Source organism: Pleurotus ostreatus (genome assembly GCF_014466165.1).
Source record: "Pleurotus ostreatus strain PC9 chromosome Unknown scaffold_7, whole genome shotgun sequence".
Classification (NCBI taxonomy): Eukaryota; Fungi; Basidiomycota; class Agaricomycetes; order Agaricales; family Pleurotaceae; genus Pleurotus; species Pleurotus ostreatus.
Window position 1 is genome coordinate 557697 of NW_023503162.1, and position 14664 is coordinate 572360.

Sequence of the window (14664 nt, forward strand, 5' to 3'; positions counted from 1 at the left end):
GTACTGGTAGTGAACAGCTGGTGTGTGGTATTTCTGAAGAGGTACTATAGGAAGCTGTCTCTCCTCTCTATAAGTATTCCTCAGGCCACCTACTTTGGGCAAAAGCAGAAATGCGAGTCATGAATCACCACGCATTGATCATTGCGCAAGCCGAGATCCCCAACAGCTTCACGGATTCTGCGTACAGCTTGAAATGCAGTTGGCTGCCGCTTTCCGTTTCCCCGAATGAAACACTGAATTTTGCCTTGGAACACAATTCCGAGTGGCTGATGGCAGGTATCCAATCGCATCTTATCAGAATCATTTGTAATGATATGGAGAGTTTCTATGTAAAAAGTCTAGATGTACGATAGGTATTGCTGCTAGATACACGGTGTACTGCATAATTATAGGTAGATATATCGTTCCATTAATACATTGGGTTTCAAGTGTGTGTCCAACTCGGAAAGCAATACGACAACAAGCACGATGAACGACTGAACAGCTTCTTGCCCTACAACTGCTCTTGAGGGCGCAAGGTCAACAGCTCCATAGCAGATTTGAGAACTTTCTCCGCACACCCGAACATGAAGAGCTGGGCCGTTGCCGTTGCCGTCGCCTCACTTTCGTTGCCACGAGTTCCGGCAGTGTTCAACAGGCGCCTGATGGCGTGGCACAACTCGAAGCAAAAGTTGACAACCTTGCAAGGTTCGTTCGTGGCTATGGTGGTGTGAATAATGTCCGGGTACTTTCCGAGGAGGAATACGAGGCGGTGAACCAGTGGGCCCGTTAACAGGTCGGTGTCGACACCTTGGGGGTTAACTGGGAGCAAATGTCGGTTCCGCCGCCGCAGAGCAACGAGCCGAGAATATACGAGTTGTAGTAACAGCCCGTTGTCGCCTTTGTGGACAATTGATTCGAGGTTCTCGGCATCCACGCCATAGTTCTTGATTCTGAGAGAGCCAACCGTCAGCAGTGTGACCAATAGGCCGTATAATGCGTTACTCACTTTCTCCGTGAGAAGTCGGCAATTTTAAGAAGAGATATTGCAAGCTCTTCAGCGACTTTGTCGGGATTAGGGATGGAGGCGTAGCGCTGGGCGTCTTTACGCAATAGAATATGTACTGCGTCTTCCACCTGGGAGATCGCGTCATCAAGCGGTAGAACGTTGCCCTTTCGGGTTGAAAATTTGGTAATACGCCCAGCAGCGTCCTTTGGACCATGGACGAGACCATGGTTGACGTGCTCACATTGGCCGGCCCAAGGGAACTCCATCAGCTTAAGAATTCTGATCACCCGCGCCATATGAACGTCTTGCTGCGACGCGACAACATAGACCATTTTGTCAAATGAGTATGCCTCGCTGCGCCTCACTGCTTCAGCAATATCCCTGGAAAGATAGATAGAGGTCCCGTCTGGAAAACGGAAGTTAAAGGAGCGCGTCGTGTGAAAAGGATTTCCACTCACTTCCTTTCCGCAAGACACCCTTGTTGAGATTCCATGGTGTGAGGTCGACCACCTTCGCAAGGCTACCTTCTACCGGAGTAATATAGCCTAACCCCTCGAGCACTTCCACTGACTTATCTTGCCAGTCTTGCCCAACCTCGCTCTCGGCAGCGTAAACATCGAAATGGGCGTTGAGTTGTTCGTAGTCCTTGCCATATCGTGCAACGGTGAGCTCGCGCCAATGTCTCCACAATCCTATCGCTTCTTCGTCCATGTCCTCCATCTTCTTGAAAAATGCAGCTGCCTGGACCTTGACATTCGGGTCCGTTTCGGCATCCTTCGTAATGTTGACATAGACCTCGAACAAGTGTTTGCAGGGGTCCCTGCGAAGCGCTTCATCGGATCCATACTTTTGAAAGCCAACGGCGATCATGGCGAACTGTGTGCCCCAATCGCCAAGGTAATTCACTGCGGTCACTTTCCATCCTGACCGTAGGTGGAGGTTTCGAAGGAAGGCGCCAAGGATAGTAGGACGAAGATGGCCAATGTGGAATGGCTTTGCGATGTTCGGTGATGAGTACTCTACGATCATCTTCCGACCGAGTCCTAGATCACTGAAGCCATAGTTTGCAGTCGCAGCAATGTCTGTAAGCACGGCAGACACAAGGGTCGAAGTAGAGCATGTAAAAATGGCGAAGGCGTTGTTTATGACCACTGAAGAGATGATGTCGTTTCGCTGGAACTACGAATATATATATATCAGTCATTGCATTCAGGATAAGAAGGGAGGTCTTACTCCAGCTAAAATCTCAGACTCGATAGGGCCGAGATGGCCGAGGCCGAGAGCACGAAGGGGGAGAATAAAGTCTCCTCCTCGCTTGTTGTAGAAGACCTTTGCGTAGACCGAGAAGTAATCGACGCAAAGCAAGGTTGAAAGCCGTCTTGCTATGAATTCGCGGCACTTGCTAAGGTGTCCAGTTGGGGACTCTACTGTCAAAGCGGGTGGACTTGAATCGCCGCCCTCATTCCTAGCGAGCTCCTTTGCCGCGTCCGAGGTGAGAGTAGGATCGTCAAGCCCGGCGTCGCTGAGGTCCGTCCGTGAGGAAGCTGGAGATAGATGAGTGTCGCAGTCCGTATGGTCTGAATCATATCGCTCGGAGTCGAATGAGCTCGATGACTCGATACTTGGACTTGGTGAAGTTGACCGTTGCGGCCAGTTGGTGTACGGATATAACATAGTAGGGTCTTTGGGAGTATAGGCCATTGTTGATAGGAGAGGCGATTGCTGTCTTGAAATACTGCTGCTGAGCTTCAGCTTTATACCATGACTAGGAGTGATTCCTTAACCGGAGCTAGTTCCGTAAGTGAACCAGAGTGAACCGTTTGCATGCCAAAGTGTACAGGAGTCACTCACTCTACTGCCAATCCGGTCCATGGGAACAGCTACGGTCGGTCCGTTCCACCAGCATCTCACAGCAAAGCGGACAAAAGAGCTTGCATTTTAGAAATGAGGAGTCCTCCGTCCGTGGGTTATCGCCGCTCATTGCTGGCCATACATTCCAGAGGTAATCTGATAGCATCGTAGTCGCCATTCTGTTTGAATGATCAACCACCCAACGCACTGACACAGCATAGCTACGAAGCGGTTTGGAGTTTGAACCGGTCGTTCCGAAATTTTTTGCATGACGGTACTTGCGGGAGCTAACGCGCCTCTATGATCTCGCAGAGATTCATTGATTAGATAACAATTGTCCTCAGGGCACACAAAAAACATTGACCGCCTGCCACGACACTAGGGTGACATATACAGCCGGAGCTGCCCGCAGGCAGCAGCTTACTAGCAACCCCCAAAGTGGGTAAAGGAACGATGTAGAAGTCTAGAAAACCGGTAAAGATGATTGGTGGCTGAACTTGGGCTTGATGAGTCAGTAGTCACCGCCGAAGACCACGCTCTGCCAATGGACGACAATGGAACAATCGCAGCGTAGTCCTACCAAGGCTCCAATAGAACGTAAACGAGAAAAAAGAGAAAAACGTACCCTAACGCTGAAATAACGGATCACACCTTTAACTTAATTCACGACTAGCCTTGATCGCCGAATACTCTATCGACCGTCTATTTTCTTCCAAGGTCCTTTCGGTTCGAGATGAGAGACTGCGGTTCAGTTGAGACTGCTTCGTTTCCGTTAGCACGCAGACATCGACGTCGTAGAGTCGTCTCGCGCGCTTAACCTAACATATCGATAGATCATCATTTACTACTTCAGCATCCATCATAATGAGTTCCGCATCAGCTAACCCGTCCGTAGAACATCGGATATGTTTTGCTCGACACGGTTGTGTTGAAATTGACCAAATGGCCATCCATACCAGCGTTCAGCTGTTCTGCGTGCGCTAACACCTTGCAAAGGCGTTCGTTTGGCGATAGTACACGGAGGCTGAGCAAGGAAACGTCTTGATCGGCCTCGGCTTCGGTGGAGGATCCCTCCTAGTGCCAAACGACAGTGCTGGTGAAGCAATGCATGGAACGGTTAGCAGCTCTATGGATCAAGAACTGATTCCAATCGTCACATCACCGATTTGCATAACCAAGTAGACGTATCGCCACCTATCTATACAATTAAAACATATTGACCCGCATGCTGCCCCGTGGCAACAACGCAGCATAACCTAGGAAACTGAAGGGGAAAAGCAAGAAAGCCACACTCTCGCGAAGCCCGAATCGGATGACACGGTGAAGTTGAGAAACTTGTGGAGGATGTGAGATTGACGAAAAATGATACACGTATGCTGGGCAACGTGTTGGATTTAGCTGAGAGTAGAGCAACGGCTACGATGCATCCGCGAGCTTGTGCTATGTCTTTGTTTCAGCGTAAATGAAGCACGCCGAAATGTGCAGCTGGAAGCGAAGAGAAAGGGATGCCAGGCGCCGTACCACGTGACATGTTGACATACAGTAAATGTATTACTCTGTATTCCTCCGGCCTCTGAGCACGACGTTGTATCCTTCAGGTACAAGGATTAACGACTTGCGGTGTCCAGATGAAACTGCGGGCAACACTACGCGAGAAGGGCCCTCAACAGGGAATATCTCATTCCTCCTGGTTGCTCGTATCAACCTTGAATCACTTCAACCGCAAGTTCAATATCAGAGAACAGCGCTTACAGCTTCTCTCTGCAACCTCCAAGATCTCTGGGAATGACCATATCGCGAAATATGTCATCGAAGATGTCTGCCAAACAAACTTGGCTCGCGAAGGAGGAGAAGGTGTTCCTCCGGCATGTTAGCAACAAGACGCTGGTCAGCCCACGACCAACTCCAGGGGCTGGCAGAGTTTTTGGGCGGTGGGTACACCGCTTACACGGTTTACACGGTTGACAGGAAGAATTTGTCTGACATACCTCAGGATGACGGAGACAGTTTGCTCTGCGCTGCTGTGGCTGGGATGAAGCTGGATTACTGTCAATGAGTGAGCCCAATGATGGGGCGATACACGGTTGAAGGTTGCTGCCTTTGCCAACTGAACACCCTAATACGTACTCAATCGTCAAGCTGCGTCCGACAAGCTCGTTGTATGGTGACGACGATGAGTTGTCGCATAGCTAACGAATGATCTACGCAGAACAATCAATAACAATGGCAGTATTCGATCCCAGGATCCTCTCCATTCGGTGATTCTCTGAATGAAATGGACGACCCCGTCCATCGAGTTCAGGCCCTCCAGCGATTTGGGGCAGTTGCGCCGGTCAGACACATCCCGCGGTCATGATGCAAACCGAGGTCAAGATGTAAACCGAAATCCTGTGGAGATAGTACCGCTTCAACAAGCGATTCGTACGGACTGCACCGTATGCTAGATGCTCTTTGACGGAAATAATATGCTCTTACAGCACACAATTGTGGGTGGTTCCACCTCGTGCGCCGTCCTTCTTCCTGCCTCTACTGCAAGGAACATTCGTTACTGATACTCGATCATATATAGGACTTCCTCTTATCGCATTGGTCATACTTCAAAGAGCTTCAGTCGACTGTCAGGCATCAAAGCCAGCGTCAATTGCATTTAGCGCTGGCCGAACTGGATGGACTCCAATTCCGAGGGTTGAAACTCTTGAGAGATACTGCATGCCCTTGCATTGTTCCAGAAATGGAGACATTGAAGATTGCGTGCTTGCGGGGAGTGCGGATGTTCCGAGCTCAACGAGAAGAGCCCACTGCGATGAAAGAAGAACATCTCCAACCGGTAATATGATCTCTGCTGCCGTTCTGTGAACATAGAAGGTCACCGTGAGTGCAGAAAATCGAACTCCATTTTACGTCGCTGACGAATAGCGTTTGCTCCGTTAGCTCCACCTGCTGCCACCACCTTGATTGTATATCACCAAAGCTCGTGCCATGTGTGTTATCTCTTGTCGGCGCTTTGACTGAGCTCCCTCCAGTGCTTAATTGCATTTCACGATAGGATGGACTGCTGAACTTTCGTGCTCTCACTCCTACGGGACTAAGCCAAATCAAGTAACTCAATTATGGACATGACGTTAGTACTCCCTCGGAACCCAGGTGGCCAGGGCATAGCGTTCGACCTCTCATAAGCATTTCCGAGCTTAAAGTTGCTCACCAAGCAGAACGCAGTTCTTACGTCGCGTTCAGGCGTCGCGCGCCAGTACGCCTCACGAACGGACCGATCATACAGGCTGAGTCAGCATTCCCTTTTACAGCTCCCGGCGACTCTCAGCTAACCTTCGGACGGTTTTGTATCGAAGACTGGAATCCTGTGAGGATGCAAAAGATATAAAGAACGATGTGGAAAAAACTGACTCACCAATATCCCCCCATGGCCCCAACTCTTTCACTCCCTACTCTCGCAGACGACGCTGCTAAGGGTATCTCCGAATCCCCGTTGGCCTCGAACATTGGTTTTGGCCACTCAATGCTACAGTACTTTTCATTTGAGCCCGGATACATCAACCTCAACAATGGTAGGTGCTAGCTTCGCTCCTCTCCGACTCTGCGACTGACTTAAGTGCGCGAACAGGTTCATTTGGGTCCCTCCCCAAGCCGGTGGCTGAGTTTTGTGTGCAACATGCTGCCAGGGTTGAAGCGAATCCGGACAGATATCATCGTCTCGAGTTTGCGGAGCTCCTCACAGCTGCGCGCGCTCGTGTTGCCAGACTGATCGGAGCAGACACGGACGAATGCGTGTTTGTTCCGAGCACCACTGCAGGCATCAACACAATCCTACGGAACATTGAATGGAGTTCAGGCGATGTAATCATTAAATGTAGGCATGATTAACCATTCTCTCCCGAGAAATGCTGATTTACTTGCAATAGTCTCAACAACTTATCAAGGGGTGGAACGGGTTGCTAGATACATAGCCGACACTCATTCCGAAGTGACGCTATCAACCGTGGAGTTGACATTTCCCATCTCTCATCAAGAGATTGTAAAACGCTTCCGAGAACACGTTGTTGGGGTCAAGGCAAGCTGTCACAGCTCATCGAGGGTCTACGCCATAATCGACTCGGTCGTATCGCACCCGGGTGTTGCTTTGCCCTGGAAACAGATGACCCAAATCTGTCGCGAAGAGGGCGTCTGCAGCATTATTGACGCAGCCCACTCCATTGGCCAGGAGATGAACATAGATCTGGCATCTGCGCAGCCAGACTTTTGGGTATCGGTACGTTGATTGATCAATTGTTAGACCTTTAAGATTAGCTTGACTCATTCCAACCAGAACTGCCACAAATGGCTTTTCGCCAAACGTGGTTCTACCGTTTTATATGTGCCGAAGCGGTGCGTGTTGGCTAGCTAAACTGATATCTATGCATTCTGATTATGTTGTCGTAGGAACCAACACATCATCAAGTCTGCGCTGGTAACATCCTGGGACTACCCCTCCCCTAAGGAGTCTGCTCCTGCTGCGTACGATACTGGTTTCGTTCTCCAACATGAATGTACGTGCATTTCATCTTATCTCCTTGCCGGAGCTTGTGTTGATCGAGCGACCCTTCTTTTCTCAGGGCCGGGTGCGATCGACTTTTCGCCTTACCTGAGTGTCTGTGCTGCGATGGACTTCCGCGAGAAGATCGGTGGCGAACAGGCGATCAACGACTATTGCCACAAGCTGGCACTGGAGGGCGGCCGGAAATTAGCTTCTGCTCTTGGAGGTTGTGTCCTCGACGAGTCACCTTCTGCGGATTTGACACTCAACATGGTATGCATGACTCGCATTCCATGCTTCTCGTACGTCGTTGCTAACATTTAGCCTCAACAGGTGAATGTACAACTACCGCTTCCTCCGACAACATCGAAAGAGCTCCAGGGAAAGATCGATAGCTTTCTGGAATACGAGCTGTTACATAAACACAACGTATCCTCCGTGCACTTCTGCCACGGTGGTTCGTGGTGGGTGCGCTGCAGTGCTCAAATTTGGAACGAGGTGAGTAATAGGTGATACGACCTTTGATGCAGTAACTGACTCAGTCCTCAGGTTTCTGACTTCGAGTACCTTGGCAAAGCTCTGAACAACGCGTGTCAAGAGGCTAGATCGAAGTTCTTCGCGGACTAGCGATGCTTTCCCAGACTCAGTCATAGAAACCACGCCCAACTCTGAACATACGGACTATATTTAATCCTCTCTATTGATTACCCATTATCACTACTCTAATATTTAACTCAACACCTCCTTATATATTATATACTGCTTCTCCAAGGGCTCGCCCCTCCCGTGGTGGACTGCGGGCATTACAACGCGTCGTCTTGCGGTTCAACGTTCCGAATGAAATGCACCGCGAGTCATATTCGCTCGAAGGGAAATAGAAGCGTGTCGCGTCCAGGTCGCGTCCTTCTCCGAGACCTCCAGGCTGAGACGTTAAGGATGGGCGGTGCCGATGACACCCAGCCTGAGCGCTGTAGTAGCGCCCGGTGAGAATTCGGCGACGAAGTAATCCTTCTTCTTCCACTCCCTCAATTCCAAGCTTCTCATCGATCCAAGGAGGCTACAGGCTTACACTCAAGCTGTTCTATATCCCTACTATCCATACAAGTATGCTAAGCACATGTTTACCGCCTTCCAGGGTTTTCAGCGAAGTCTACCGCACCTTGGCCGTATCTGGCGGTCTGAGTACACTTTGCCCCGGACAGTCTGCCTCATGGCAAGTAGACAACAGCCAGCTGTTCCTGAGGAGTCTGGAGGGCCCACAACGACCACCGCTCGGAGCTCAGGCTGTAAGTACCATCTTGAGAACTGAGTTCAACTCGACTGATGGTCCACATCTTGACGACCGAAACGGTACAGCTAGCCTGAGTATATGATATCCTGTCACAGACAAGTAGTGCATCCTCCGGAACGGGTTCTGCTGTCGCCGTCTGCCGTCTCAAGAGTCCGCGCCCGTTGGAAGGCGGAGGACTGCAGGCTGTGGCTGTGCAGACAGCTGACATCATAAACTTGAAGTGATTTCCCATCGCCAACTCAGCACTTTCAATCATGACCGCAAACGAGCAGCTTTCAGAAAGCTTCATCCAGGACAGCTTTCACAGCTATTTAAAATCATCTCTCACACAGGCCAAACTCGAGAAGCTCCTTGACGCAGATGTGCTCAGCAGTGCAGAGGGTGATCTGATGATCACAGGTATGCGATAGATGAATGTCATGTCGTACGGGAGCTAGATTGTTTACGCGAGTTCTACAGGACCCGCTCTGTGCCTCTACTTTGCTGCGTTGCGATGCACGACGAACCCCCCTTCTGTGCCGTTGCCTCGGTCCAAGACCTCGCCACATATGGATCTATCGCCTTCAAACTGCCCGCCTGCTTTTGTCGGGTTCCTCCGTGTTTGGTCAAACGTTGTCCAACCGATCCAGTCCCTGGTGCCAGAACAGCAGCACGACCTGGCTCGTATTATTTGTGGGCTCGAACCAATTTCGCAGCAAGTTAACCCATCTATCAATGGGATTGCTGCGGACCTCCGTGCAGTAGCTATTGAAATCAGTCAACGGCGGAGCTTTCAGAATCGATACGCATCTGATTTGCAAGCTGCTTTGGACTCCGGTGCTGGGCAGAGTGACCCAAGGAGCAGGAAAGCGTCGTTTGTCCCCCCTCCATCATACGAAGCTGCTTCACCACCGCCTTCCCCTCGGCGATCGCACGACGAAGCCCCACCACTACCGAAACGAACCTCCGCCCAGTACGCCGATAAGACTTTACCTGTCCCGTCCTCATCGCTGCTTTCGCCAACCTCTTCAATATCGAGCTTCGCATCATCAACTTCCTCGACTCCATCCATATTAACACCAGAAACGCCTGCCATCGAATTGATCCGTGAAACCCTTTACGCAGCTCTCGGTGATGTCCTCGAGAGTCATTCATCCCTTCGCAAGCTTCTCAAGCGCGATGCCCCTCGGGCGTATTTTGCCTCAGTAGGCTTTGCCATCTTGTACACGGCTGAAAACGCCATTACCCCAGATGGGCAAGGGATAAGAGGTGTCCTTGGAACCACATTGACGCTAGACGAATGCCCTACAGAATTGCGGCCATTTATGACCGAACTGCTAGGTATCGGCTCGCAGGCGAAGAGTATAACGGAAGACGACGACACCGAGGCGATGAAGCTCATAGGGGAAGGAAAGGAGGTACCCCTGCCGAGACTCGAACGAGCGAGGAAGATGCTCGAAGAGGGTGTTGGCTGGTCGTCTGAACGAAATGCGAATGGCGAAGGGCGTCGGAGTGTAGAGGGACGAGCCGTTGCTTTTGTCAACAGGATCAATGGCCTGGCTCTGGGGATGTCACGCTTGCGTGCCTTCAGAGAGAGGCAGGATGACGTCTTCAAAGTGCTGGCTGGAATTACCTCGTAGGCTGGCCGTGTCCAGACCGCAGAAGTGGCTATCAATATACCAAATATTTATATATTTCTACGTCCGTCGCCAACCTTGACTATGTGTTGTTCGTAGTCTCGCTTTGCAATATTCGTACCTTATCAACTTCGTAACTCAACGGACACTCCCTCTCAGCTATGCAACATATCAATGCGATTACTATTTAATAGCCGAGTCTTGCAGATATTATAGTAGCCGCAGAAAACGCAGGTACTCGAAAGACATGAAAATTCTAGATAGAAGCGTGGCCTCTGGGCTCGAAGGGCAGGAGTAAAGCAATGAAACCGGCCGCGCAGAAGATGGCACCAGCAATAAAGACAGGGATATCCGAGGTCAAATCAGCGTAAATGGCAATGATAGGTGACTGTTTGATCATTCACGTCAACATCACTCCCTCGGTAGGACGGATACCGTGAGATCCACTCACCATGATACCGAAGATGCGGTTGGCCGACGCAGTTAATGCATTGCCGGTACCCCGATCTTTTGTGGGGAATACTTCGGGGCTGAGTGCGTATAAAACGCCGTACATGACGTTGCTGGTGAAGCTATACCCGCAGTTCCATCCCAGTAGGGCGTTGGAGGAACGTGCCGTGGTCGATGCCAAGATGAATGCGCCAGTGAGTACTAAGATGATCAGGTCAGTGTCGTGCATTGTGTGTCATGCAGGGTAGTTTACTTACCGGTTGAAATGGCGAGAGTGCCCCGGCGTCCTAAGTACGGAAGCTCGACGAGCCACCCGGCCAACAAAGCACCTGGTACCCCGATGACGCTCAGAATTACTTGCTGAAAAGGCAACCCTATCAGTGATGTGTCAGGGAAAGAAGACAAGGACCTACGTTTCGGTAGGTGATGTGGACAGATCCATCGCCAAAGTCAGCCCCTCTGCTGTCTAAACTGGGATAAAAGAGAAGTAATGTGAGCACGGCGAGTCTCCAGTGTGGGAGGAGATCCAACGGACTAGTATGTGACGAAGCTGTTGTACCTGATCGATAGAAGCGTTAATGTAAGGAGTGGAAGGAAGCGTGATTGACGCATAGACTTACAAAGGAAATGCCAAGCCGATTAGAGCTACAAATAAAAGTGTGGTGAGCCCCAGAGGTGCCTTCGGAAAGATTACGGATGATGGCGCTCACCCCATAAGATAATCAGCAGACTTGTTGAATAAGCAAGCTTGCGTGTGGCGAACAGAGACTTGACGTGCCCGGAACTGAATTTGGAGAGATGTCTGCGTAGGACAGCGATGGCCGAGCTATCCACTTCAAGATCCCCCTCAACTGCCCGGGCGGTTTCGAGCGCGCCTGCTGATTTCAATCGTTCAACCGTTAGATGGGACACCTTCCCGTTCGCCTTGGCGACCTTGTGAACCACCTCGACCGCCTCTTCATCGCGCCCACGGCCCATAAGGTACTTCGGGCTTTCGCAGAGTTTGAATAAGAAGAAACGTATGGCCCAAAGGAACATCACTGCACCCTTCATATTGTCTCTTCGGCTGTCCCCGGCTTCGTCTCCAGCAACTGTTCTATAATGAGGGTAGTTCCATGTCGTGCCTCGGGCATAGTTATCATACTGCTTGCTGCTCTCCCTCTTGATCCATAGATGAGCATCTAGAACTTAATCCTACAAACGCCACATCACCCTGGTACCATAGTCTGCCATGATTGCGTTGCTCGACAATCAATCGAATTGATCGATCTCGTCAATGTAGGCGTTGACCATGCAGTCCCCGGTAGGCCGCATGAGGCCAGGATCTCTGGTGTTTCCGACCTTGTTTCCGACCTTCGCATCCTTCACATATCATTCCACAAACGGCAGCATTTTCCCCTGTACTTACCTCATCGTTGAAGGAATCAGGACCATGTCCACTCATATGCTTGGCTCCTTATCGATGTCGGTGTTTTGTACACTCCTTATACTTTGCGTGTACGTTCATCAAATGTTCACGACCCTCCTTTGTGGCTCCAGACCGAAGGTTTGGGGGGTCTGAGCTTCAATCTGTACAACCTTCGACTACACATGACCGGTGACATATAAAGAGACCGGAAGGAACTTACTGCCTTGAAGCGTCCAGCTCGCCACATTTAAATGTTAACGGGGTGCAGCCTTCGTAATTTGAGTTGTTTTGCTCCGTTACGTGGCACTCTACTAGGCGCCTCGATTTGTTCCCTAATCATTTCCCTTTTACGGCAACAGACACTAGATAACCGGTCCTAGACCTCGGGGCTACATAGCTCAACAATAATCTAGCAGCGATGTCGATGTCGCGAGTCCCCCCAAATACCGACGCTGCCGAAGGATGGTCGGATGCCGTGACGTTTGGAAGCAGGATTGGCCCAAGGGTTTGTTGTTGAGGCTTGCTCATGTGTCTTAATAATATTTCCAGATCGCCTCAGTACATAATCACTTGAGACGCCCCAATTTTAGTAAGATTCGCAGTCCTCTTTTTGTGCCGACGGCTGAAGCTAAAGGCAGGATGGGGAAGGGTATTCTCCTGTTCGCCTCGTCTGATTAGACTACATTAAAGCAAGCTAGAGGCAATATGACAGAAATGAATTTGAACCACATGCAACACATAGAAAAGACGGTCATAATTACTATATACAACATCGAGCGTGGCAGACAACCAGGCGGTAATACAGCTCCAGACATTTCCTTCTAGGCCACTAACATAATACAATCCGATAATCAACATCGAAGGCCAGGAAAGGCAAAGAATAAAGCATATCTACAAAACCAACCGCAAGAACGCACAATTCAGTAAAAGCCTGGAATGAGACTATACTTCACTTTCTTCGACCATGCCGTCCACTCTTCCCCGAACGCCTGTCGGAGGATCTCATCCTCATTTGGTATACGCAGGACAAGGCTAACAATCACCGCCATTGCCACCGTCAGCCAGTAGGCCACGGTGATTTGCACAAGGGGGAAATGAATGATGCCGCTCTCCCGGAGCCAAGATCCTTTAGCAGCATTGCTGCAGATAACCCCGATAATGGTCATGATCATGCCCGTATAACTTGGGTGTCGAATGTAGTTGTACGGGCCGGCGGTGATGAGACGATGTCCTCGATGGAGACTGAGCTCGAATGTGAAGAGTTTTCCCAACGTATTGTAGCATGAGACGCGGAGCATCGCGCCTAGAAAGGTGGTCATGCTTCCCAGCAAAGATAACGGTGTAACGGCTACCCTCTCAGCTGAGAGCGCATGTGGAAAACTTGACGTGATGAGAGTGAATTCCATGATGAAGGGCCGTCGGCTCTTAGAGGATAAATAAACCATATTAGTGACGATAGCCATTGCTTCCGTAAGGGCAGTCAACCAGAAGATCGTCTAGACAGTTTGTGGGCGTGAGGAACGTCGCACCAAAGAAGACAATTTGATTTTACCCTCAGGAAGACGCAAGGCCAGGCAAGCTTCCTCAAAAACTCCTCTCTCCAATTTGGAATCAAGCAGCGTTGCTTGGTGGGAGACGGGTTCGGTGGGCTAGCCGTAATCCACATTCCTAATGGTCATAGCAATTCAAAAGTTTGCCCCATCACGACGATGTAAGTAGAAGTCTTACCTGCGACCTCAAGGGACAGACAAAGAAGCCTTGCAAAAGACATGGTGGCGAGGTAAGGGATGTGAGCTTGGGATTGATTTGAATGGAGGTGAACGGTTAACGGGTCCTTTTAAATGAGTTTGTAAAGCACTTCTCTCACACCCCGCGAGGTGACCTAGCTTCGTGGAGAAGCGTTCATGGAAATGAATCGCACTATGTTCCTCGTGGTAGAGAACCGGGATGCCCTGAATTCATTGGTCGCTTGTTTTACGTGGGTTACAACCAGCCGGTCTACCGAGAATTCTCCAAACTGCTCAAGGCAGCGAGGTCATTTTAGGGATGCGCAGGGATGAGCACGGGGATGGAACGACGATACAACCGGGGAAAGCATCTTAGACATGATCGAGGGTAGACAGCGCGTTGAACGAGGAAATCTAGCATCGAAAACCTGATCTCATTTAGGTGAGCAAGGTCAATCAAAGGAATACAGCAAATCGCACACTAATATACTCCGGGAAGGCCTGGTCTGCGCCCACGTTCCCGAGTTTCGCACTGTCACCACTCGTCTAGAATGCGGTAAAGAATCATGCTGTATTGGATGTTAGTAGACGGGAGACGAGTCGCAACTTACAGTTGTCCGGAGCGCGTGTATAACGCGCCACATTCTCTCGCCCACTCAGAAGGTACGTGCCGGGTAATGCCATCGGGAACTGCCATAGTTGCTTCGATGATGATGGCAAAGTAGATTGCATGAGATCTAATCGTCACCGATGAGTGGTTCCTGTTGGCCGTACGTATCTCAACTCTGTGAAGTGCGGTTGGAGC

At 50.3% G+C, this 14664-nt stretch overlaps 4 protein-coding genes across 4 annotated transcripts; 1 reads left to right on the forward strand and 3 right to left on the reverse strand.

Moving 5' to 3' along the window:
• Positions 1-493: 493 nt before the first annotated feature.
• PC9H_009364 (uncharacterized protein) lies at positions 494-2689 on the reverse strand (the record flags this gene model as incomplete). Its single annotated transcript, XM_036778868.1, has 4 exons — positions 494-932; positions 989-1394; positions 1447-2167; positions 2222-2689. The coding sequence occupies 4 exons, from the start codon at positions 2687-2689 to the stop codon at positions 494-496; spliced, it is 2034 nt and encodes a 677-aa protein (XP_036628257.1).
• A 3568-nt stretch (positions 2690-6257) lies between these two features.
• PC9H_009365 (uncharacterized protein) lies at positions 6258-10277 on the forward strand (the record flags this gene model as incomplete). Its single annotated transcript, XM_036778869.1, has 11 exons — positions 6258-6402; positions 6459-6704; positions 6757-7103; positions 7161-7219; positions 7274-7380; positions 7447-7640; positions 7701-7865; positions 8503-8549; positions 8596-8653; positions 8991-9057; positions 9118-10277. The coding sequence occupies 11 exons, from the start codon at positions 6258-6260 to the stop codon at positions 10275-10277; spliced, it is 2595 nt and encodes an 864-aa protein (XP_036628258.1).
• Positions 10278-10530: 253 nt separating this feature from the next.
• MFS1_1 (MFS sugar transporter) lies at positions 10531-11957 on the reverse strand (the record flags this gene model as incomplete). Its single annotated transcript, XM_036778870.1, has 8 exons — positions 10531-10662; positions 10726-10925; positions 10982-11084; positions 11138-11195; positions 11260-11283; positions 11345-11369; positions 11435-11905; positions 11927-11957. 8 exons carry the CDS (start codon positions 11955-11957, stop codon positions 10531-10533), a joined length of 1044 nt encoding a protein of 347 aa, XP_036628259.1.
• A 1095-nt stretch (positions 11958-13052) lies between these two features.
• On the reverse strand, positions 13053-13903 carry PC9H_009367 (uncharacterized protein; the record flags this gene model as incomplete). Its single annotated transcript, XM_036778871.1, has 3 exons — positions 13053-13628; positions 13685-13800; positions 13861-13903. The coding sequence occupies 3 exons, from the start codon at positions 13901-13903 to the stop codon at positions 13053-13055; spliced, it is 735 nt and encodes a 244-aa protein (XP_036628260.1).
• Positions 13904-14664: the final 761 nt, after the last annotated feature.